This window comes from Saccopteryx bilineata, chromosome 4, assembly GCF_036850765.1.
Source record: "Saccopteryx bilineata isolate mSacBil1 chromosome 4, mSacBil1_pri_phased_curated, whole genome shotgun sequence".
In the NCBI taxonomy this organism is placed as follows: domain Eukaryota; kingdom Metazoa; phylum Chordata; class Mammalia; order Chiroptera; family Emballonuridae; genus Saccopteryx; species Saccopteryx bilineata.
The window spans coordinates 132,266,988-132,292,743 of record NC_089493.1 but is presented as its reverse complement, the minus strand read 5'-3'; the positions used below and the strand labels follow the sequence as shown (position 1 = coordinate 132,292,743).

Genomic DNA, 25,756 nt, shown 5'->3' with positions numbered 1-25,756 from the left:
CTCTATCTACTGATTAGTATTCTTGGGAAACAAAGGAATGTTTGCAATTTAAAACTTTTTTTCCCCAAGAGAAATGAAGAAACCTCATTAAGCCAAGACAAGAGGGTTGGGTCACACCCTGGTAATACACAGTGGGGCTGCCACTTAGCTCTGGGAGTGGAGCGGGCAGTTAAATTTCAGATACAAGAAATAATCTATTCCCTGCACTCACCTGATCACTTCATTAGCACAAAAGAGAAATTCAAACCACTGACTCATGGCAAAAAGAAATAAGACTCCACTCTCTTCCTAATTAAACCAAGAGAAGCCAGCTCAATCCAAGGACATTCAGCCCACTCACTTAATTAACATTTATTACAATAAAAAAGCCAACTAGTTCAATTAAAATATTTCCACAAAATAAAAATAAAGTAATTTTTCTAAAATAAAGTACACCTGACTGGAGCATTTACTCCACCAAGGTACAGTGTTGTGAGGGGACCTGGAATGACAGCTCTAGTGTGGGCAACAGGCTCTGAGGAAGTGCAGGCAGGTGAGGCTCTGGGCTGAGCCTCTTATCCAGGGAGGGAGGGGAGGCTCCTGGCCCCAGTGATGACCTGCTAATGAGTACGCAGGCACTGAGCCAGAGGTGCTGTCCACAGCTGCCTTCATCCTCACCCCACTGCTCACTGCAGTCTCTTTCCCTATCATCAGTTCATCATTGTACCTGGCATTCCCTCAATAAAGGGTCAAGATCAGGAGGGATTTAAGGGTCAGGCTTGGATTCAGGGGCCTGAGTCCATTTCTGCTTCTGATGTGCTGTGTCACCTGGGCAAGCAGGTGTTTATCAGAGAAAAGGCTGTTAGCAAGGCTTGCTGAAACTTGGCCAGAACATATTTGGAAAGCTGAAGAAACTCCCATTTTAGAAGCTACAGTTTTCTGACTCCCTCGAGGTAGATAGTTGAATTCACAGTGCCTCTGTTCAGCAAAAGTCTCTTAATGGGTCCTTAGTTATAAAAACAAGAAGCAAATACTCCCTTGGAGTTTTCTATTTTGAGCTAACTATATTTGAACCAGGCAATGGGCTAAACACATTTGTTGAACTAAGCCTTAATCCTTGTGAGGGCTCTGTGAGGTACAATCTTTCTTAAATCCAAAACTCAGAGAGTGCCCGAGATAGTTACCTAGAGGTAGACCTGGGGTCCAACGTGGGCAGCCAGACTCAGGCAGAGAGGCAGGCCCCTGGCAAGCTCAGAATAACTGGGAGACCCTGGGGAGAAGGGGTCCTGATGGACAAAACTTGGGTCATACCCTAGAGTCCTTCTGAAAAGCTCCTTGGTAAGTCTGGTACTCTGACCTTGGAGATCTGAAATCTTTACACCTATCTAGTCCCCTGGGTCATGCTTTGCCTCCATCCCAGCTCAACTGTGGCCTCAGAAAAAGAACAAGATAAATTAAGTCCCTTTCCATTCAATTCAATTGAACCTACATTATCTGAGCTGTGCACACTGTCGCTAACATCGAGTGTAAGTTTTAAAAAGGCCTTTGTTAGGCCCTAGCCATTTGGCTCAGTGGTAGAGCACTGGCCTGGCATATGGAAGTCCCAGGTTCGATTCCCAGCCAGGGCACACAGGTGAAGCACCCATCTGCTTCTCCACTCTTTACTTTCTCTCTCTCTCTTCCCCTCCCGCAGCCAAGGCTCCATTAGAGCAAAGTTGGCCCGGACGCTGAGGATGGCTCCATGGCCTCCACTTCTGGTGCTAAAATGGCTCTGATTACAATGGAGCAACAGCCCCAGAAGGGCAGAGCATCACCCCCTAGTGGGCATGCTGGGTGGATTCCAGTCAGGCACATGCGGAGTCTGTCTCTCTGCCTCTCTGCCTCTCTGCTTCTCAATTCAGGGAAGAAAAAAATAGGCCTTTGTTAATTTGATCAGCAGAAAATATGATGCCAATAGTATGATCCTAATGTAAAAAGAGAAAGGCAGAACACAGAACACTTGCAGGCAGGCGTTAGTTGTGGTCATTTCTGGATGGTGACCTAGTGGGCCAATTTTATTTTCCAGACTTTCTACCATAAACATACATTATTTTTCTAATCAGAAGAGCTATTAATGTGTTTTTTGGATATGCCATGTTAGTTTTTCATTTCTCTTCTTTCTAGAGAGTTTAAATATTTGGATTGTTCTGTCTCTTCTCATCTATCCATTGGTATTTTATATCCTTAATGATTTGTATATGCAAACCAAGGATTTTACCTCTATGTCTGTTATTTTTGTTGAGATAGTTTTCCTGGTTGATTATTTACTTTTCAAGTTTTTTAATGTTGTCAGTGTACAAAGGTTTGTTATCGTTACATGGTCAAACCTGGTGCTCTTTCCCTTTCTGTTGCTTTTCAACTTAAAAAGTCCTTTACCAACAAGAGTTAAAACAGGTACTGACTCAGCATCCTTTCTAGTTCTTAGGATTTCATTTCCTTTTTCCTTCCTTTGTGGTGGGTAGCTCTTTCTTTGATATTGTTTGGATTCATTTTGTTTTGCAGTATGCAGATCAACCCTTTTAGTGGTATGAACTTTTATGTACGTCCTCACTCAAAGGGTTAATATAAAACTCACTACTCAAAGGATTACTTTCCAAATAGCTAACCAATGGTACCAGCACATTTTATTGGCTAAGATTTTTTTTCCTTTCCATACAGTGATGTTTTATCCTATACTTTTATAGACATTTTTTATAAATTTTGTTTTCAGGTTATGTTGACCCCAAGAAGGACTAATACTTGACTAACTCCTGGAGCTTAACTGGGCCCAAAATCACCACCAGAGTCTAGCAGCCCTTGCTTGCAAAGGCCTCACACAAACATTGCACTTCAAAGAAAAGCACAGACTGAGCTGCCAGCTTCCTTCACTGTGCTCCAGCTGAGCCCATTCTTATAAGAACTTCCTGGTATCATATTTTGACCAATGGGCTGCCAAAACCTGCCCTGTCCAATTGGAACTACTATGCTCATTTGCATTTTTAATAACCAGTCAGAGCAGTTCCATAATGACCAATCAAAATGTACAATTCCTATCTATCAGGACAGTGCTATTTGCATTCCTTATTTGCATAGAAATAGATGAATCAGGGATTGGGGTGGGAACCTTATAAAAGCACATGGGAGGTTGCAGGCTTCTCCAATTTGCAAACTGTTCTTTTTTGTGTGTGTGACAGAGACAGAGAGGGAAAACAGGAAGGGAGAAAGATGAGAAGCATCAATTCTTCGTTGTGGCACCTTAGTTTCTCATTGATTGCTTTCTCATATGTGCCTTGACCCGGGGGCTATAGCAGACTGAATGACCCCTTGCTCAAGCCAGCGACCTTGGGCTCAAGCTGATGAGCCTTGCTCAAACCAGATGAGCCCGTGCTCAAGCTGGCGACCTTGGAGTTTCACACCTGGGTCCTCCGTGTCCCAGTCTGATGCTCTATCCACTGCACCACCATCTGGTCAAGCACAAACTATTTTCTTGAGTAAAGTTTCTCCTTTTATTGTACCTGAGGATGGGACTGGTATTTTTTTATACCTGTATGACTGTTTTACTGATCACAGCTTTCTCATATGTTTAGCCTCTCAATTTAAACAATTTCTGCATTTCTTCTACCTCTTTATTCTTCCGAATGACTCAGAACAATTCTGTGAGGGTCAAAAACAAAAACAGGCCCTGGCTGGTTGTCTCAGTGGTAGAGTGTCGGCCTGGCGTGTGGATGTCCCAGGTTCGATTTCTGGTCAGGGCACACAGGAGAAGCGCTCATCTGCTTCTCCACCCCTTCCTCTTTCTCTCTCTCTTCCCCTCCTGCAGCCAAGGCTAGATTAGAGTGAGTTGTCCCCAGGCACTGAGGATAGCTCCACGACCTCCACATCAGATGCTAAAAAATGGCTCCAGTTGCAATGGAGCAAGGTTCTCAGATGAACAGAGCATCACTTCCTAGTGGGCTTGCTGGATGAATCCTGGTGGGGCACTTGTGAGAATCTGTCTCTGCCTTCCTCTCACTAAATTTAAAATAAAATAAAATAAAATAAAATAAAATAAAATAAAATAAAATCCTAAATATTTGAGAAGACAAGATGGTCTTTCTACCCAGCCTGATGTTTCTCTTTTTATAGTTTGTGTGAGAATTTTATAGTTTCTTATATATAGTTCTTTAGCCACTTCTACAAATATGTGATTGGATGCCCTGAGGAGAAATAAGAAGTATAAATTTGCATTATGTATGTTATATAAGACTCATTTTTAGTGAGAGAAGCTGCCCTTTAAGAAGTGCTACGGCCATGCCTGACTGTGGTGGTGCCGTGGATAAAGCATCAACCTGGAAACACTGAGGTCACCAGTTTAAAGCCCTGGGCTTGCCTGGTCAAGGCACATATGGGAGTTGATGCTTCCTGCTCCTCCCCCTTCTCTCTCTCTCTCCTCTCTAAAATGAATAAATAAAAAGTATTTTAAAAGAAGTGCTACAGCCATGATGTCTATTGGGGTCAGACCTTACATGAGTTTTTTGTTTGTTTTTTCAGAGACAGAGAGTCAGAGAGAGGGATAGATAGGGACAGACAGGAATGAAGAGAGATGAGAAGCATTAATCATCAGTTTTTCATTGCAACACCTTAGTTGTTCATTGATTGCTTTCTCATATGTGCCTTGACCGTGGGCCTTCAGCAGACCGAGGAACCCCTTGCTTGAGCCAGCGACCTTGGGTCCAAGCTGGTGAGCTTTACTCAAACCAGATGAGCCCGCGCTCAAGCTGGTGACCTCGGGGTCTCGAACCTGGGTCTTCCGCATCCCAGTCCGACGCTCTATCCACTGCACCACCACCTGGTCAGGACTTACATGAGTTAAGTGAGCAATTTATGTAGTGTAATGCTGGTGGCTGAGGCTAGGCAGGTTCACATTAGATTAGGGCAGATGGTAGAAGAACTGCGGAGCTGGAAAGAGTTGGGTCATATCCGTTTATTGGAGATTCACAAGGACAGGCGAGCAAATGAACAACAAAAAGAAAGAGCTAATAAACAAAGGAAAACCTGTTACTTGCAGTAAGAACAAAGGAGCAAGAAAAACCACACCTCATGGTGACAGGAGAATGATCTGGGAGAAGCACCCCACAGGGAAAGCATCCATAGCCTTACATAGACTATGCACACGTGCCTCTGCCATGTGCTCATGCACTAATCATGCAAAGTGTTTGCAGCTGGTAAACCCACGAGCAAGTCTAATACAGCTGCCCCACATTCCACCCCTTTAGGGTTGCTCACCTCACAATCTACACGACAGGTGTCTTCCGCGATGGTCCCTGTATGAGGAGTGAGGTACATTACAAACACCAAAATAGTACAGACTACAGCAACAGAATTATAAAACACAGCTATGAGCGAAATGATACAGTGGTCAGCAGCACCAAGAGAGGCTGCAATGCCGGTGGCTGAGGCCAGGCAGGTCCACATCGGATTCAGGAAGATGGTAGAAAAACTGCAGAGCCAGAAAGGGTTGGGCCTTTACCATTTAATAAAGTCTCACAGCCCTGGCCGGTTGGCTCAGTGGTAGAGCGTCGGCCTGGCGTGCAGAAGTCCCGGGTTCGATTCCTGGCCAGGGCACACAGGAGAAGCGCCCATCTGCTTCTCCACCCCTCCCCCTCTCCTTCCTCTCTGTCTCTCTCTTCACCTCCCACAGCCAAGGCTCCATTGGAGCAAAGATGGCCCGGGCGCTGGGGATGGCTCTGTGGCCTCTGCCTCAGGCGCTAGAGTGGCTCTGGTCGCAACATAGCGATGCTCCGGATGGGCAGAGCATCGCCCCCTGGTGGGCAGAGCATCGCCCCCTGGTGGGCGTGCCGGGTGGATCCCGGTCGGGCGCATGCGGGAGTCTGTCTGACTGTCTCTCCCCGTTTCCAGCTTCAGAAAAATACAAAAAAACAAAACAAAACAAAACAAAAAAGTCTCACAATGGCAGACAAGCACACAGGCAGGGGGAAAACCACCTTTCAGGCAAACAAACGGCAAAATGGCCGCTTACAGCAGTGGACAGGCAATCCGCCATCCACAATCCCCCTGAGTGCAAGCACCCATAGCCTTATATAGGCCATATCCATGTGGCACAGCCACATGCTCAAGCACTAATCAGGCAAAGTGTTTACACCTGGTAACCCTGCGAGCAAGCCTAACACAGCTGCCCCACAGAGACAAATCTTTCCCTACTGGCAGAACACAGGCCCAAGTTCTGTCTGCAGACAGCACAATAGCAGGTACCAGAGGCCGCCCCGGGTGGGCATTCCAAACCTTATTGGCCTGCACACCAGGATCTGCTGGTTTGATATGCAGCAAAATGGGAGACCTCATTATGGGCCATTGTAATGCCAGTGGCCTAGGTCAGACAAGTTCACATTGGATTCGGGCAGATGGTAGAGAAACTGTGAAGCTGGAAAGTGTCAGGCCATATTTGTTTATCGGAGGGTCACAAATATAGGCGAGCAAATGAACAAAAGTGAAAGAGCTAATAAACAAAGGAAAACCTGCTATTAGCAGTAAAGGCAAGGGAGCAAGGAAAACTGCACCTCACAGTGGCAGGAGAGTGATCTGGGAGAAGCACCCATAGCCTTATATAGGCTGTGCACACATGTTCATGCACTAATCAAGCAAAGTGCTTGCAGCTGATAAACCCACAAGCAAGCCTAATACAGCTGCACCATAGCCATAAAGAAATTACAAAGGTGCCCTTCATAATGCTGTCTCCCTGAGCACTCAAGGGATAATAACTTCTACCTTAGATGGCCAGGTGCTGGTTGCCCAGGGAGTTAACTGGAGGTCCACCTCTAGCCCCTTTCCCCATGGTGCCAGCAAGGCCACCCATCTCAGATGGGGAGACTGTAGAGTCCAGGACCATGTCTATTGAAGCTGCTGGCCTTTAAGGAGGGCTGTTGGGGCGGGCAAAATCATGTTGCCCTGCTGTCCAAAGCCCGGCCTGAGCAAAGCGTCCTTGGTGTGTATCTGCAACTGGATGGGGGCAGCTGCCCGGTGCAGGAGGGCTTCCACTGAAGCTGGGCTTCCCCATCAAGGTCTTTCATTCAAAATCCAGAGTACTGTCCACAAGCAGGGTGTCCATCCAGTAAGGGAGCCGGTGCCCCCCTCCTGTCTCAGTCCCTGCTTTAAGAGTCCATTATACCACTCAGTGATACCAGCAGCCTGGGGGTGGTAGGGGACATGGTACTTCCAGTCCACCCCTAGGTCTTGAGCCCATTGCCTTACCATAGAATCCACGAAATGGGCACCATTGTCACTTTCAATGACCAGTGGCCACCCATATGCAGCACTCAGGCAGTACAGAACCCTTTGGTCTGAGTTACAGGCAGGGTAAACAGCAAGCAGACCAGTGGCAGTATCTACACATGTGATTGCATACTGGCACCTGTCCAACTTTGGTAAGGGTCCAATGATGTCTATTTGCCAACGTGTCAGTGGGACACGACCTTTCTGGATCTGTCCAGGTAATGCGAGTGGTCTTCGAGGGTGCTCCTTGAAACATTGCTTGGAGGCTGGAAGTACCTCTGCATAGGACACAGGCAAGTTCCACACTTTAATGGTAGCCCACACAGTTTTTTGTTATGCATGGAGCAGACACCGGTTGAGCCACTGCATCATGTCACCTGCAGGTGCAGCCTCCAGCCATCACACCCTCACCAAAGTGTCTGCCTCATCATTCCCAGGATAGGTGTGGGGCAGCTGTGTTAGGTTTGCTTGCAGGGTTACTGGCTGCAAGCACTTCGCTTGATTAGTGCGGGAGCACGTGGCAGAGGCACGTGTGCACAGTCTTGCAGGCTGTGGGTGCTTGCACTCGAGAGAGATGAGAGATGGGGTATTGTGGATGGCGGGTTGCCTGCCCACCACTGTGAGGGGCATTTTGCTGTTTGTTTGCCTGAAAGGCGGTTTCCCCTGACTGTGTGCTTGTCCACAGTTGTGAAACTTTATTAAATGGAATGGCCCAATCCTTTCCGGCTCCACAGTTTCTCTACCATCTGCCCGAATCCAGTGTGAACCTGCTTGGTCTTGGCTGCCAGCATTACAATGGGCTAGAGGGTCATGCTCTGTGACATGGTATACTGGCACCTGCTTCTGGTGTCCTATTTCCCATAAGTCCTGCCACATGGCCTGACCCCATAGCAGACAGTGCATTACCATCCAGTAGTTAGTATGCCAAGTAGCAATCCAAAGGGTCAGTCCATGATAGACAGACCAGTTGTTGGTACAAATCACCATAGGTGAAGGTTCATTACAGGCAACTAGCCATACGGTTAATTCTGCCCATTGGCTGCTTTGGCCTGTACATGTGTCCATCCAAATAGTCTCAGTAGCCGATGGAAGGCTATAGCCATCCACTTGGCAGGTTGGCCCCTGCTGGAACCATCAGTATACCAGGCATCCTTGGGGATGGGCACCCACCCTTCCTGGTAGGGACTGACTTCATGTTCTGCCTCCTGAGCCCCAGCTGCACCTGACTCTGAGGTTGCATAGGTGACTGGACCCAAGACTTCCTACAGTTCTGCCCTCAACGGGCTGGTGGTAAGAGCACAGCGTTGTTGCAGGTAGGCACCCCACTTGGCCAGGGTGGACATTTGGGCTATACCACTACATGGTTTGGTTGCCCAATCTCTCACCCATCCTGTAATAGGGTATGCTGTCTTGACTATTACTGGTGTTGTGGTCATAACACTCTCAGTGGCCTGGAGGGTAGCATACACAGCTGCCAGCTGCTTCTCCACTAATGAGTAACAATCTTTAGCACCTTTCCACAATTGGGACCAAAACCCAATAGGTTGCCATAGGCACTCTGTCCATTGCCACAAGCCCCATCCAAACCCCACCTAAGTTACATGGACATCAAGCTCACAGGGTCTGGCAAGATCAAGCATGTTCAAGTACTGTGCCACCTTGACAGCTCTCTTAGCTGCTGCAAATGCACTTTGTGCCAGCTTAGTTCAATCCCAGTGAACCCCTTTCTGAATAAGGTGATATAAGGGATGCAGTAACTGAGCTAAATGGGGTATTAATGCTTGCCAATACCCCAACAGACCTAGGAATTCCTGTAACTGCTTTACCATAGTGGGCACGGGGTATGCTTGGATCTTATCTATAACTGCATCAGGGATAACTTTTGTCTTACCAGATCAGACAACCCCCAAGAACTTAACAGATAACTCATAATTTGCCCTCGTTGACCACCCAGCCACATACTATCATATGGGATAGCAGGGTAGGGACTGCTTGCTTCAATTCTGGAAGAGTCACTAATTAGCATATTGTCATCAATGTAATGATACATATGAACTGCCTCTGGCTGTTTCCCTTTAGCCAGGTCAGCAGCCACCAGCCCATGGCACAAGGTGGGGCTATGCAAATAGCCCTGCGGTAATACTGTAAAGGTCCATTGTCTCCGTTCCCAACTGAAGGCAAATTGGTCTTGACTCTGCAGCTATATCAATAGAGAAAAAAGCATTGGCCAAGTCTGCCACAAAGTGGTATGTCCCCAACTCATGGCTTAGCCGATCCATCATGTTAGCTATTGAGGGAACAGCAGTGTGCAAAGGGGGAACAACTTTATTAAGTTGTCTGTAATCTACTGTCATTCTCCAGGTTCTGTCTGGTTTGCACACAGGCCACACTGGGGAATTGTAAGAGCTGTGTGTGGGCTGGATGATCCCCACCTTTTTTAGCTCGAAGACTGTCCCAGTGATTTCTTCATAACTACCTGGCAGGTGGTTCTGCTTTGTGCTAGTTACATGCTGGGGAATGGGTAATTGCAAAGGGGAATGTGCTACATGTCGCCACAACACTGCCTTCACAACCTGGACTCACAGGCGGAACTCCCCGGCTGTAGTTTCCAACCACAGTCCTTGTAAGACATCTACCCCCAAAATATATTCAGGAATAGGGGATACATGTACCTTATATGGCTTAGGAGGCAGTCTTCCTATCCCCAATGGAATAGTTATTGGCTTCACTTGAACAGTTTGGCCCCATAACCATCAATGGCCACTGGGGTCCCAGCAAATCTGGGTTCCCATAAAGGAGGGAACATTCTGCACCTGTATCCATCAAGGCCAACACCTGTTGTACATTAGAAGGGGACCAGTGGAAGCCAGTTCCATGTGTGGCCTCCGGTCCCCGCCCGTCCCTGTTAGACAAGTCCCTCGGCTTTCTTCCTATTCAAACTAGAACAGTGGGTCTTGGGGGTCCTCCTCTCCTTCAGTGGTCTCCATCATATAGTCTTGTAATTGTGATGCCCATGCACCAACCATTTTATTGGTAGCTGCTGGGGCTGTCTGTCTCAGCAGCTGGAACCTCTGTTCTGGTTTAAGTTGCTGCCAAAGCTCCTAAAGAACTGTATTAGGCTTGCCATCCAATTTCTCCCTATCTGCCCAGCTGCAATCAGATCTACCCACATCTGTGTTCAGGTAACTTTCACAGGCCCATTCTTCTTGCTAGTCGGAGGGGCAGCACAGGCAGCAGCCCTCACAGCTTTGTGATTCTGTGCTCCTCTCCTCCAGCTCCCCCAAATCTGCTACCATCTGTGTAACCGTGTTGATGGGCTGTCCCAGATAGGGGTTCAGGATAGCCACTAGTGACCCAAAAAGGGCTGACGGGGCACTGCTGAGGATAATATCTCACATCCTGGCTGTAAACACTTCCTTGTCTGATCCACGGGACCCAGCGTAGAAAGCAGCATTCTTCATACCTAGTTCCCAAAGGACCTTTACTAACTCACTCTAGCACTGCCACTGACTCACTGCCCCCAGTAAGTCCCCAGCATTCTGCCAGACTGTACAAATGGCAGCCATCACCCATTCTAATAGGGTATGGTCTCCTGGGTTGTCATGGCACTTCTGAAGATGCTGCCTCAAGGAGGAGTGTGTGGTAATGGCAACCAATTTCTCCATCTCTGTTTTGGAGAGCATGGTGCCATCTACCCCTATGTCCCACAACCTCAGTAAACAGGCTGCCCTGGGCTCCATGGGTTTCTGCCTGAATTGCACCCCCAACTCCATCAGCTCTGCCTGGGTGTAGGGCTGGACCACAGAGTGTTCCACTATCTGTGGAGGAGGCTATGTCTGCCCCTGAGGGACTCTTTGCTGCTGGGATTTTACCTTCTTGGTGACCACAGGCTGGGCTCTTAAGTCTGTGGACGGCAGTTGCAGCCTGAGCCTCCCCCTCAGAAGCGGAGGAGTTGGAAACACCTGCTTCCGCGAACTCAAAGCCATTCCACTGGCATGGATGCTGCTGCTCCTTCAGTGACCATTTCAGCTCCTGTGGCTGCTGGCTCTCAGCCTATAACTGACTCTCGAAGTCCTGAACCTGCAGTTGTTTCTCCAAAAGCTCTCACCACCAATGTTCAGCTTTCAAGGCAAACTGCAACTTGTGAACCCACCATTTCTTCTCCAGAGACTGCTCCAGTTCCAGGTGCCATTGGTATTCCGCCTGTACCTCACAATGCAACTCTCAAACCTGGTTGGCCCCCCTCTCCAGTGCTGGCTCCAGTTCACACCGTCACTGGTTCTCAGCCTACAGTCTGACTTGCAATTCTCGAATCTGGAGCTCCCTCTCCAATGACTGTTCCAGCTCATGCCATTGTTGCTTCTCGGTCCGCAGCTCACCCTGAAGCTTTCGACCTTGGGCCATCTCTTGCACAGAACTCTTGGTTTCCTCTCACAGGGCTATAAAAAACACCCAACCTACGGCCCCCAAAAGGACAGCCAGGGGGAATTATATGCTGGAGAAGAGTGACCTCACCTCTTCCCCACTCTTCAAGTGTGTCAGCAGTTCCATAACCACCTGCTCCGACTCCTGTTCACTACGCCAGATGTAATGCCACTGGCCGAGGCCAGGCAGGTTCACATTGGATTTGGGCAGACGGTAGAGAAACTGCAGAGCCATAAAGGGTTGGGCTATTTCCATTTATTGGAGGCTCACAAGGACAGGCGAGCACATAAACAACAAAAGGGAAAGAGCTAATAAACAAAGGAAAATCTGTTATTTGCATCAAGGGCAAGAGAGCAAGGAAACCACACCTCATGGTGGTGGGAGAGCGATGGGGGGAATAGCTGCCCAGGGGAAGCACCATAGCCTTATATAGACTATGCACACATGCCTCTGCCACGTGCTCACACACTAATCAAGCAAAGTGCTTGCAGCTGGTAAACCCACGAGCAAGCCTAACACAGCTGCCCCACACATAGCATTGTACGTATTTACAGTTGTATGTATATGCTTTGTGTATATTTGTATAACCATGAAGCAAAGTGTTGAGTGCTTAACAATCTTGTTTAATATAATGGTAGAAATGAAAGGGTTGGATGAATGCAAAGTAGATTATTGAAGAGAGGAGGGGAAGGAGGGGAAGAGAAGAAAGGAGGGTGTGGGCAGCTGTGTTAGGCTTGCTGGTTTACAGGCTGCAAGCCCTTTGCCTGATTAGTGTGAGCACGTGGCAGAGGCACGTGTGCATATCCTATATAAGGCTATGGGTGCATGTGCTGTAGTCTAGAGAGATGGGGGATTGTGGATGCCCGGATTGCCTGCCCCCCCACTGTGAGGGGTATTTTGCTGTTTGTTTGCCTGTGAGGCGCTTTCCCTGCCTGTGTGCTTGTCTGCTGTTGTGAGACTCTATTAAACGAATGGCCCAACCCCTTCGGGCTCCGCAGTTTTTCTACCATCTGCCTGAATCCAGTGTGAACCTGCCTGGCCTGGACCACCGGCATTTCAGAGGGGAAGGAGGGGAAGAAAGGAGGGGGAAGGGATAGAGAGAGGGGAGAAAGAGAGGGGGAGAGAGAAAGGGGAAGAAAGAAAGACAGGGGGAGGGGGGACAGGGAGAGGTGGAGAGAGGGGAAGGGGGGTGAAGCAGAAGGGGAGAGACAGAGGAGGTAGAGAGATAGAGGGGGAGAGAGAGGGGAAATAGAGGAGGGAGAGAGAGAGAAAGAAAGAAAAGGAGGAAAGGAGGGTGGGAGGGAAGAAGGAAAGGTGCCAGTTACCTCTATGGTGGTTGGTGGTAGATCTTTCAGTTGCCTTCTTAGCCACAGAAGCAGTCCTGGGAGGTCCCCTTGGTAGGGTCCTGCTGGGTGGGCGGAACTTGGATTTTCTAATTTGACAAATGTAGGTCCTCCTCACAAGAGGTGGGGTGAGGGGAGGCAAAACTGTTCTAGGGCCTCTTGAGGGGGAAGCTCCTGAAGGCTGCTAGTCCCTCCCTCTCCTCAGCCGATGCCCTGTTCTTGGTCAGCTGGCTTCTGGGGAGCTAGGTATGAGGCTGCTCAGCCTGGTGAACACCCCCCCCCCACTCTGCCTGCATCAGGAGGCCTCCCTTGGTTGCCCTAGTCAATCATGTTTGGAGAGACCCAGACATATTTATTGGCACAAACACTGGTCAATAGACAAAGGCTTGTGGAAGGATGGGAAAGAGAGTCAGCTATGCTTGGCTTGAATCTTAGCTCTACTGTTTACCAACTATGCAACCTTGGATGAGTTTCTCACCTACTTTCAGTTTCCATTTCCTCTTCTATAGAATGGGGGTCTGTAATGTTGGTGGTTGAGACCAGACAGGTTCACACTGGATTTGAGCAGATGGTAGAGGAACTGCGGAGCTGGAAAGAGTTGGGCCTTTCCCATCTACTGGAGGCTCGCGGAGACGGGTGAGTGAATAAGCAAGGAAAAACCATTTTTCACAGTGGAGGGCAAGGGATCAGGAAGACCACCCCTCACAGTGGCTGTTAAGGGAATCAGGGAACCGCACCTCGCAGAGCAATCTGGGAGAATCACCACTGAGGGAAAGCACCCACAGCTTTACATAGAGGCACACACGTGGCTTCTGCCACATGCTCACACACTAGTCTTGCAAAGTGCTTGCAGCCAGGAAACAGCAAGCAAGCCTAACACAGCTGTTTTCCCCACAGAGTCATAGGGCTGTAGTGAGGATTCAATGTGAGAAAGCCTGCCCCAGGGCCTTCTCCTCTCCTGCTGACTGAGTCAGACTCCCAGCAGACAAGTGAGGATGAAGCCAAGGCCTGCTGCACATGCTCTCAGGACAGGAGTAGAGAAGACATGCACACACCAGGCCAAGAGCTGAATCTGAGAAGACCTAGCAATTTAAGATGGCTGAGTCAAAGTCACCCCCAAAATTTCTTTGCTGAATGGGGGCCCTGAGGAATAGGGAGAAAAAGGACAGGAACAATGTGAGCATGGAAAATCTTAAAGTGTGTTTGGGGCAGGGGGCGCTCAACAAGGAGGCCAGCCTGGTAGGTGGAGTCTAGAGAGCTTTGGCCAACAATGAACATGGTCAGGTAGTGGGACTTAGGGTCTGCAGCTGGACTGTGCCCTCTAGGTACCACAAGGCCCCTGTGACACTGGGTGGCACCAGGGTGAGGAAGGAAAGCTGTGACCCACAGAAGCTGGGACAGGCAGGTCTACCTGAGAACAAATTTTGGCTCCCTCACTAGGAATTTGGGGCACACAAAACCTGTTGGCTTCTTTACTCATCAGTAAAATGGGGATAATTCTAGAACCTACCTCTCAGGCCTGTTGTGAAGGAAAACTGAGCAGATTTATAGAAGCATTGCTAGGCTAGCCTGGAGAACACAATCCTTCACCCTGTTACCCAGTGCATCCAGCATGGCCCTTCCCTGGGGCCAGGTGACTCTGCCCTCTAGTAAGTCCCTTGTTGCCTTCTTCACACTCCTGATGCACCTGCCCCATCGGGATACAGGCATTCTGAGGGGATCCCCCTTTCAGGCACTCAGGCTGGGACTCTTGCCCACTCTGCAAGGCACATGGAACTGACCTGGGGTTGGCTGGAGGTTGGGGAGTGGGCAAAATTAAAGGTGTGAATGCTGGGGGCAAAGCCAGCAGGGCCTTACCCCTTCAACACCATCTATTCAGGATGACCAGCTTTCCTGCAGAGGCCACTGCTCCCAGGCTATGCCCAGCTTTATCTGAGCCCCCAAATGCTTTCTCCTTTCCCCTGCTTCTTTCTGCCGAACACAGGTGTGTTCTGCTCTGTAACAACACATTTGCTCAAATGTGGTCTCACTGGCTCACCTTCCTGGTCACTGTCTAGTCGATGGCAGAAAAGGCCCCATTTGACAGGTTAAGTGGAGTTCACGAAGGTTAAGAAGTCTGCTCCCAACCCTTCAGCCCTGGTTTCTAGCTTTCTGGTGGCAGAGATGGACATGGCTAGCCCACACTGGTGGCCTGCCTGGCCCTGACTGACCTGTGAGGCTTCAGCATGTGTAGAGCCATCTAGTGTCCTCAGGCACAGAACAAATGTCTGACAGGCAGACAACTCAGCCCAGACTCTAGCCTCACTTCTCTAAAGCATTCCCCAGGCACAAGCAGTGGGCAGCAGCCTGTGTCCTCCCTGCCTGTCTTGAGTTGGGGCATGGCTCCTGTGGGCTTTGCCCACTGCTGCATGCCCAGCACCTGGTACTTAAGAATGAAAGATCAGCTGCAGAGAAGTCTCCCCTCCTCCAAGGCTCTACCACCACCCTGGGAAGCCCTTCCCTGCTCTCCTAGTGTACCCTCAGTGTCCCGGCCGTACCCAAATAGCAAGATAGAGTGGAGAAAAAAGTGACGGATGAGAAGTCACCCAGAGTTCACACTCTGGCTCTGATTGAGTGAAAAATGGGCAGAATGGCGCCACCTTGTGGGTCGGTAGTGAGGCTGAATGAGACTGGGGAACGAGAACTGATCTCTGCCCTGGTAGTGCTGCTCTGCTATAGCAGGGGCTCTCCAGTGCAGTGCCAGGCCAGCTGCACACAAGTGCTTGGAGCAGGCCCATGGTCAGGAGGCTGAGGAGACAGTCTGAGGGGAAGCTGAGCAACTCCAAGCCCCAGGCACCGAGGGAGCAAGGCCTGCAGTGTGCTGCTTTGAGGGTGGGTTCTGCCCTCAGCACCAGCGGGCCCAGGCCCCCTGAGGCTGGAAAGGCTGTGCCAGCAGGGTGTGGTGGTTTCAGACATGCCCCTGGATTTCCGATAGAGTGTGGTACAGGCAGAAAAGGCATTCGGGGTGAGAGGGGGAGTGGAAGTTGAGCCAACCATAGGTTTATGGGTTTCACTGTCTTTGACTGCAGGTCCCTGGTTCCAGGACTCCAGCTCTAGTAGGTCTGAGTAATGGGTGGTGGAGGTGAAGGACCCAGAGGCTGAGCACTCTGCCCCGCCAACAGAGAGGCAGTCTCTATGCTTGCCCTGGTAGCGCCACTCCACAGATCTCCCAGGAGGCCAGCACCTTTCCCAGCCCCGCCCTGATTCTTAAGCCAAGCCGAGACTGGTGAGCAGTACCACTCTGCCTTCTGGTTGCTTCCATGCACCATCCAGAGCATGTGCTGAGTTACAGTGATCTCCAGTGCCCAGCATCCTGTCTCTAGTCTCTACTCAGAGGTCTGCAACACTCCGAGAGAACTGGAGCTTGGCAGCTGACTCCCTCCTGCCCCAACTCAGTGTGAACTCCAATTTTTAAGTTTCAGCTGTACTTGTTTTGAGCACCTATGAACAGTAACTTGTGATAAACCAACAGCAGTTTCTGGCTGTGAAGGCACCGATGGCTCCCTTCCCTCACTGAGCAGACTCACTGGAAAGGAAGCAGGATTTTCTGGTCTTTGGAGAGCGGCGAGGAGCCTCGAGAGATGACAGTACACCAGCCAGCCTCCCGATCGCACAGGGTGCCTCTCACGCTCATTCCAGAGGGGATGCACTCTCTGTGGCCAGGTTTGAAAAAAGCCAGTCTCAGGCATGTGGAAGCCAAAGGCCCTGTCCAATGTCAGTGGTCCGTGGGCTCTGGACAACCCAGAATCCGAGGGAAGATGGTCTTGCTGAGAACTCACTGACCCAATATCCAGGAGTGGATCCTGTGCTGGATGAAGGGATGAATGGGAATAGGATGGTTTCTCTCCAGGCTTTTCAGTTACACCAAAAGATGTGACCCCACTGGAGAACACAAGCTGTTTTCCTCTGTAGTCTGGGCACCCTGGACTGGTCTGATCATGCAAACCCATACCCTCTAGGCCCCAGGCTGACCATTTATGCCAGAGAGCATTAGACAGCCACCCTAGCTGACTGCACTTCATCTCTGTGACCTGTGACCTCTCGGCCATGACTGCTGGCTTCTCTCTGGCCCCCTTCCCCTGAGGCCAGCGTGCTGTGCTCACAGCCGGGAAGGGCAGGTCCCCAGCAGCACAGCCGATATCCCTGGGGCCATCTCTTGGGCTCTGTTGCTAACCTTCCCTCCCAGGCCCAAGAAACACAAAGAGCACTCTGAGACCCACACTGAAGTGGGTTTGGCTTCCTCAGCAGCACAGAACTGGAGTTTGGCCATTGCGTCTCTGGATTATACCTTAAGTAGCTGTAAAGGGGCAGAGTGCTGAGCTGGAAGCAGTGTCTGTTGTAAAGGGGCCTAGAGCCTGAAATCTGGTCTAGGTGTAGGGTTTACATGTTCACACTTTCACCCGTTCAACTTTTTTTTTTTGTATTTTTCTGAAGTTGGAAACGAGGAGGCAGATTCCCGCATGCACCCGACCGGGATCCACCTGGCACGCCCACCAGGGGGCGATGCTCTGCCCATCTGGGGCATTGCTTTGTTGCAACCAGAGCCATTCTAGCGCCTGAGGCAGAGGCCACAGAGCCATCCTCAGCGCTCAGGCCAACTTTGCTCCAATGGAGCCTTGGCTGTGAGAGGGGAAGAGAGAGACAGAGAGGAAGGAGAGGGGGAGGGGTGGAGAAGCAGATGGGCGCTTCTCCTGTGTGCCCTGGCTGGGAATCGAACCCGGGACTCCTGCACACCAGGCCGACGCTCTACCACTGAGCCAACCGGCTAGGGCCCTGTTCAACTCTTAACTAACGTCACAGCTGTTGCCACCGCTGCCAACTGCTGACTCTTCCTGCCTATACCTGGTGGTCTCCTCTCTGCTACTCAAGTGTCTGCTTTAATTAACTTGTCTGCCTTTGTGAGGAATGTGTGGCCGTGTACCTTAAGGAAGAGGCAAAAGCTTGTGAATTCTGCAGCAGATGACGCTCTGCTTGCCTTGTCTGCACAGCTCAGACTTCTCCAAGGATCAGCTAGAGCCGCCAACCCAGCTTCACAGGCAGTGGGACCCAGCAAGGCTGTATGGAGACTGGCCACCAGGGGGCAGCCCCACACAGCAAACCTGAGCCTTCAGAGCAGGGGGAAGGCAGGTTTTCACTTTTTCTTCCAGGTCTCATTTTCTCGGATTAGGGAGGGAACAAAGAGGAAGTAAATCCAGGTTAGTGGTCGATGAGAGTCCAAGAGGGCATGAATCCTGGAGGATGATGTAATGGGCTGCGGCAGCACGTTAGTGTGGGACAGATAATGAAAGGACCAGTGCCACTCAGGTGTTGAAGAATTTTAAAACAAATTTATTTACACAGTAACATGATGCCACTGAGAACACAGTACCACAGAAAACCAAAGGGCAGTGCCACCTGGTGACAGAGGGGACCTCTCATTGGTAGATTTATACAACTCTAGGATATTTGAGTAGAAAGATGAGGTCTCGGGAAAAAGCAACAGAAACTGCGTTTTCCAACAAAAAGTGTGGGCAGAGCCATGGGGAAGTGAAGAGATTGGAATGAGGACTTCATGATTCAACTTGCCGAGAAGAATGACATCAGCTTCTGTCTTGACCTAGCACGCAACTGCCCTGCACATCAACAGGAGGGCCCAGCCTGGCATGTCCACACAAGGTAAAGAAGGAATGACCGAGCAGTACTCGCAGCACGTTATTGAAGCAGGGTGGGATAGTGTTCAAATATGCTGCCCTAAAGCCTAAGGCTGGTTACTATGGGTACAGATAAAAAAAGATTTTCCACATACTCTGAGGGCAAAGTGAGTTTTCCATAATAGATAATATTCGTAACAAAATATATGACTCTACTTCTGCTAGGTTAAAAAATCCCCAACCTTTTTTGAGTCCCTGAAACTTTCCTGATTTAAGGAGCTGTGGGGTGGAGGGAAGCTTGAAGTGGGTGTGGGGGGGTGTCCTGCAGCAGTTAAGCATAACTGCTCTGATTTCACACCGTGGCCAAGAGGGCGTGTTCAGCAGTGGCAGAGCACCTTGTTCATTCTGCGTGCTTAGAATGTGATGAGTGGTCAACACCTCTGTAGGAAGGTTTATAAAAACTATTATGATTGGTTAAGGAATTTCCCAAGAGGTCTCAAGGCATATTTATGGAAACTATCACATCTTTAAGACTTCCTCAGCCCTTGGTGTCCCACAGAGAGGATGGTTCCCAGCTGGTGCTTATGCAACAGCCATCATAATGGGGGGCTCAGCTCCTCCTCCTCATACACGGGAACTCATTCTGCCCAAGGCTTTCATCATCATCTTGTTCCTCTTTTTGCTCCTAATTCACAAAATGCACTTGTGTGTGTGTGTGGGGGGATACTTCTCTGAGGATGAATTATTTTATCAGCCAAACACCCTGACATGGAATGTATGTGACTCCTCCACAGCACCTGCCGTAGCCCAGTCTTACCCGTCGGGAGCGTCGGGACAGGCAGGTGCAAGCCTTCTTTGGCATTGCCTGTCTGGGCTCCCGCACTGTAGCTTTTTTGCTCCCCTTACGAAATCACTTTTGGTCTATGGAACCCCCACGTCTGGCGCTGCTGTAGCACAGAGCGCTAGACCTCAGTGCACACCGGGGGGGAGTACCACTTTGGGCCTCTGAGAATAGGAGCTCCAATGAGGTAAATCTAATCACCTGGCTTCGTGGGCAGCCATCCTGATCCCTTGACAGACTGGGCCAGAACCTTCAGTCCTCATCACTAGCGAGGGGTTGGCCCAGAGTCAAGTTCCTCTCTCCTGCTCCAGGTATGGTCACACTCGACGTACCCATCTAGAATTATTTGAAATGTAGTAGTATCACAAGTCTATCATGATTTCTAGGACTACCCTGTGTTTTTTAGATCACTGCTGGTAAAATCTAGGGGAATCCTTGTTGCAGGTTACCAGCAAAACCAAGTCAGGTTACTTCCCAGCACCAAAGTATTCTTCACAGAACTTTGGGAAGTTGAGTGCAGTCCTTCTGTGCCCTACTATTTAGTAGGCCCCAAAGGTCTTTCATGAGAATTTTGTAATGCTAGAAACTTGGCAATGCAATCTTAGGTAGCTTTATTCCCATGAATATGGTGAAGACTTCCAGAGGTTTAAATCTCCTAGCTCAGGGTTTTTCATGTTCACAAACTGACTGAATTGGGAAGAAAAACGGATCCCCACTTAAATCCAACAATTGAAAAGCTACTCAGACTTAAAATCCTGACAAATTCATTTTACTTTTAGGACCCCCACATCCACAGTGTGGGCATCTGTGCTGCTCTGCCTCACCCCGTTCAGCTTCGGGGCAAACTTGAAACCCACTGCTACACTCCTGGCTTCCAACTCTAACCCAGCAGGGGGTGGTGGGCCTCACTAGTGACTATTTTATGCTGATTCCACAGGCTGCACTGCTCCTCTTCCCCTTGCTGTCATTCTTCATGAACTAGTGCCCAGGCATACGGCTCCACTGTACAAAGACTGCAGGGGCTCTTCTCACGAGGGGGACCTCCCGTCTGCTGGTACTCTGTGGGACACTGGTCCTTCTCTCGCCTGCCCAGGCCACTGCCCATCAAGCACTCTGCTCTACACTCAATCTGGCCTCAGCTCCACCCTAGTCCTGTCAGAGATTGTTCCCGCCCATGTGGCTTACGGAAAAGGTTCAATAGTGGCTTAACTGTTCAAACTCTCAAAATACATGAAAGAAACTATGGTATAGACTTCCAATAGAAAAGAAAAAAAAAATTCCAACCAACATTGAAGACATTAACTTAAAGTTGCTTGAGAAAAGTTAAAGTGCTACACTAGTCACAGTCCATATATAAATATGCCTGTCTGTGTCTGAGATAGGGCTTCTTTGCAATTGATGAATTCAAAGTTCCTACTATAATTAAAATAGAAATGCAAAAATATATACATTTGAGATATTAGATGGACTAAATTTCATTATTTTGAAAACATATTCTGAGGACTGAATGGTGAGTACTTCTGGCCCAGACTTGAGTTATTTCCTCTATTTGGCTCTCACCCAGAATGACACCTTCCCTCTTTCCCTCATACTCATCAGCTATTCCTCAGAGAGACGTCAATGTTGGCATTTATCTTTTGCTCTTAACAAATCTGAATACAGAAACATTACTAAACATATATTTCAGCGTGCTTGGTTTACTAGTGCTATAATATAACGGTGGTGAGGGGAGCCCATGCTTACAGTACGACACAGTTAAAGTGAAGGAGACTGGATCCAAGTCAAACCAGGAAAAAAAAAGGAAGAAAGAAAGAGAGAGAGAAAGAGAATATCTAGAGAACAAATAAAGGAACCAGGAAACTTTCTTCATTAAATAGGAGACTCACTAAATAGTCAACACTCACATGGACACAGGCAAGGCAGCAGAAGGCACAGGGAAAGTGCCTCAGTATGGAGCCATCAGGGAACAGGCTGGGGGAGAAGTGAGGCTGATGGAATCCGCTGTCCGCGCACTGCTGCTTCAGTGTACAGTCAGGCAAGGAGTTATATGCACGTGGGCTCTGCTGGGTGAACCAGACCCGTCTGTCAGATAGGGCACGTGCCTGCCACAGGACACTGAGAAAGGGGGACTGCTGGCCTGCAGTGGCACACCCACTCTGGGACCACTCCTAGGGCAGCATCCTGCACTGTGGTAGTGGAGGCAGGACTCTGGGTCACCCAGCTTTCTCCTCTGAGAGAACTGCTGGCCAGGGCACGGACAGCCTCCAACTGGAGCCTCACATGTGCCATTCTCTTTAAAAAAGGAGCAAAATAAAATACATTCTTTTCTGTTCTTGATCCTCTTTGATATAGGCGAATCACATGAAAGGCTATTAAAATTTTTAAAACTAGCAAATTTCCAAAGGCCACTAATGTGCTATCTAAATAATACCTCATGGTCAGTCCTGACTTTAAGAAACCCTACGCTGGTGGAGGGGTCCCAAGGGCTCCCACACTGACCAGCTGCAGAGAACATGTTCATCAACCCTGCCACAGCTTGCTCCCCCAGAAGCCTGGCCTCTCTCACCTACCAGCACACGTGTGCACACGCACAGCCACAGGTGCTTGGACAAACTGTCCACATGACTTTTGGGTTTACAAGAATGAAGTAAACAGATACTCACAGTTTGAATAAAACAAGCAGGTGAACACACACACACACACACACCCCATGGAAGGAACACTTGTCTCAGCACAAACATGTGCCAGGGAGGAAGGTGAGACTTATATAGATCTTGCTTCAGGTGAAATTACAACATAAACACTGCAGTGCACAGCTAAAAAGTACACACAAACATTGCACATAGATCCATAGGGAAGAGGCACAGACCCCATGGATGGTGAACAGCTTTCAGCTACTCACCCCAGTAATCAAACTCCCTATGAGCTGTCCTCCCAGGCCTTCCAGACTCCTGGGGGCAATATGCCAGGGCAGCTGGGCATAGTCTCTCCAGAGAAGGCTGGTGCCCTGAGGAGGAGGTTAGCAGTCTTCTCTGTGGCCTTCTCCCCTCCTCCTGCCTCTGGCCATTCTAACAGCCACACATGTGTGCCCTCTCAGGAGGTTTTGGAGCTCGAACAGCAGCAGTCTCATTCAAGGCAGCTGTCTACAGCGTGAGCTGCTGACAGCAGGAAGCTGGCCAATGACTGCTCCGGGGAAACCGTGATCTGGGCACCACCACCACTGGCTGCCCCTCAACAGTGGTCAGAGATGGAATTTTAACCTCTGCTCCCCAATGGCCCCTAGAGACAGACCTGCACATGCAGGACAAGCACCTCCTCCTGTGCTACTTGCTGAGGCCTGGGTGACCCCACAGGGGTCAGCTTGGCAACAGGCACAGGGGCCAGTAAACCAAAGGTCATGGCAGGGAACAGGGTAGAGTGAAAAAGAGCCGGGCACGGCAGCAGAGGGAGGATGCCAGGGCCACCTCCACACAGTGCACCACACATGGATGCAGAAATGAAAATAGTGCCGTAACCAAGGGATGGGTCTCTCTTTGTTCTTTGCTGTCTGCTGGGACAGAGAACACAGTCTCAGGAACCAAAGCAGGTGATACAAAGAATGGCAGTTTGGCCGGTGACAGAGGAAGAATGTCTGTCGTAAGAGCTCAGTGGATGATGGTAAGAACTGGTTAAATCTATATATTGCTACTGAGAATAAATACTTGGTATGAAAAAGACAGGTGAAATTCAGGATTATGGAGGAACTGGACATAACTCACGTAGTTCATACCAAAGGAGCCGTCTCTTCAAAAATGTTCATTTTCACTTTTTACCTGCATTTGTGGACAAGTTGGGTGAAAGCTGTTCCAACAGAAGGCAGCTGAGCGTCCGTCTAGTTGGACTTCTGTGACATTAAAGACAGACTCAGCTCCCTGTTGAGGTGGAGAGGCTTGTTTGTTTGTGAACAGGGCAGCTAGCTTGTCTCTTCTCTCCTGAGTCCTGGGTGAGCATGAGGACAGGAAGGGCAGGGTGGCTGGAAGGATATGAAGACGGAAAAAGCATCAGCTAGGACACATTAACGGTGCTGCAGGATTTTCACAATATGACCCAGGGAGTCTGGGGTGGTGAAGGCCAAGTACTGAGCACAGAGCCAGTCCTCAAGGCTGACTCCGCCCTCCCTGTCCAGAGACTTCTCTGCAAACTTGATCATCAGCAATGTCCGCTTGATGTCCAGCCAGTTCTGGAGCAGGGTGCTCCTCTGGCCTGGGCCGGGGGCGGTGACGAAAGTCTGGAAGAGATCTTCCCGGGGGCCCCAGAGCAGGCACTGAAGGACACCTTTGGCATCTGAGATGAGGATCCGCTCAGAAGGGTTGGGGTTCAGGAGGCAGCTGGCCAGCTGCTGGAGGCCCCAGGAGTAGGGTGAGCGGAGAGGGATCCGGGGCAGGTCGGCGTGTGTGTACTCCTTCTCCTTCAGCTCCGGGCTCTCGTCAAAGGGGTTAGGAAGGTGCAGCATCTCGTAGATGAGGATGCCTGTCTGGAACTCGTCACACTTCTTGTACTGGGTGGCTGTGATGATCTCTGGGGCAAGACGGGACTGGTCCCGGAGGATCTCAGGGTCCACAATGTGGCTCTTCTGCTTGGCCTGAGAGAAGTTGCTTACGATGAGCCTTGTGAGATAAGATGAGGTGGGACAGGGCTCCGTAGGCCTCAGGCCCTGGGCGCCCCCGGGCTGGCAGTGCACAAGCAGCAGGTTCTCCAGACGCAGGTCACAGTGAGTGACGTGGTAAGGTTTGAGGTGCTCGAGGCCGGAGCACAGCTGCAGGAGCAGCAGGCACACCTGCCTCTCATACACATCTGGGCTGGTCCCATGCTGCACCACAGAGTCCTGCACAAAGTCTGCCACGGTGAGACAGGGCACCTCCCTGGTGATAACCACAACGTGACTTCTCTGCTTCCTGCTGACGACCCCCAGGCCTTCTTTCTGAGAAGACTCTGTCTCTGAGCAGGCCTCCAGGCTTTTCCTATCCACTTCTCCTTTCAATTCTTCTTCTTCTTCTTTTTCTCCTTCTTCTTCTTCTTCTTCTTCTTGCATTTCATCCTCTTGCTCTTCAGGGGCATCAGGACCCTCCCAGGGAAGTAGACGCCTGGGGACTTCCGCAAGGAAGTGACCGCAGTCCTGCTGGATGTTAAAATGGATAGCCAGACTCTGCCGGACAGCCAAGCTGTGATAATACTGCTGAGACTCCTTAGCTTTGCTCTTACAGATCTGAAGGAAGAAAACAAATACCATGATTTAAAATACATACACGATCATAGCCAGGCTTGTGATGTGTAAAGGAGAATTAATAGGAAGGTGACTGGTTAGGAAGGACGAATGTTATAATGAGGTCTTCAGAAAGGGTCCTGGTGGTCCTGTACACAGTAATAATGTAGTAACCACTTTCCAAGGCTGTCTACATGCTTAGTGCTTCATGTGGACTACCTCTAGTCCCTGCACCAACCCTTCGAAGTAGGCTGAATATCTTAAGAAATGAAAATAAATAAATAAATAAATAAGGCAGCCAGGGCTACCAGCTTGTGAACCTAAGTCTAACATCAAAGCTCACTCTTTCTATTAGACCTTGCACCTCATCTAGAAAACAGAACAACAAAAAAACAATTCTGCATGTATTTTTGGTTTGAGGCCAAAATTTACACAGTAGCTCAATAAATGGCTCACGAAGTACAAGATACCTGACTATCACTGGAGGGTAAACATGGATGTCATGGGATGGCTACCGCTTGGGCACCCATGATCACTGGCAAAGCAGACACAAATCTGAGGGAATCGGTGGTCGAAGCCAGTCAGAGCATGACAGTCATTTCCCCCTTTTTTTTATGAGAGAGAGAGAGAGAGAGAGGGACAGAGAGAAGGACAGAAGATAGTGACAGACAGGAAGGGAGAGAGATGAGAAGCATCAATTCATAGGTTGTGGCACTTTAGTTGTTCATTGATTACTTTCTCATATGTGCCTTGACCAGAGGGCTCCAGCTGAGCCAGTGATCTAGGGCTTCAAGTCAGCAACCTTTGGGCTCAAGCCAACGACCATGGGGTCATGACTATGTTCTCACACTCAAGCCAGCGACCCCATGCTCAAGCCAGAGACTTTGGGCTTTCGGACCTGGTCCTCTGTGTCCCAGTCCAATGCTCTATCTACTGCACCACCACCTGGTCAGGCAAGACCACCATTTCA

At 49.6% G+C, this 25,756-nt stretch overlaps 1 protein-coding gene across 5 annotated transcripts in view; it reads right to left on the bottom strand.

The window, feature by feature from the left end:
- Nucleotides 1-18,380: 18,380 nt before the first annotated feature.
- The window catches only part of PEAK1 (pseudopodium enriched atypical kinase 1), a 275,077-nt gene continuing 267,701 nt past the window's right edge, over nt 18,381-25,756 (bottom strand). For 3 of the 5 annotated variants that reach the window (XM_066278295.1, XM_066278294.1, XM_066278293.1), the window contains one exon: nt 18,381-24,789. In XM_066278295.1, the coding sequence (XP_066134392.1) occupies nt 23,599-24,789 (1,191 nt within the window). In that variant the 3' untranslated portion in view covers nt 18,381-23,598. The remainder of the gene's footprint in view (nt 24,790-25,756) is intronic. The other 2 variants (XM_066278297.1, XM_066278296.1) reach the window with 2 other exon arrangements.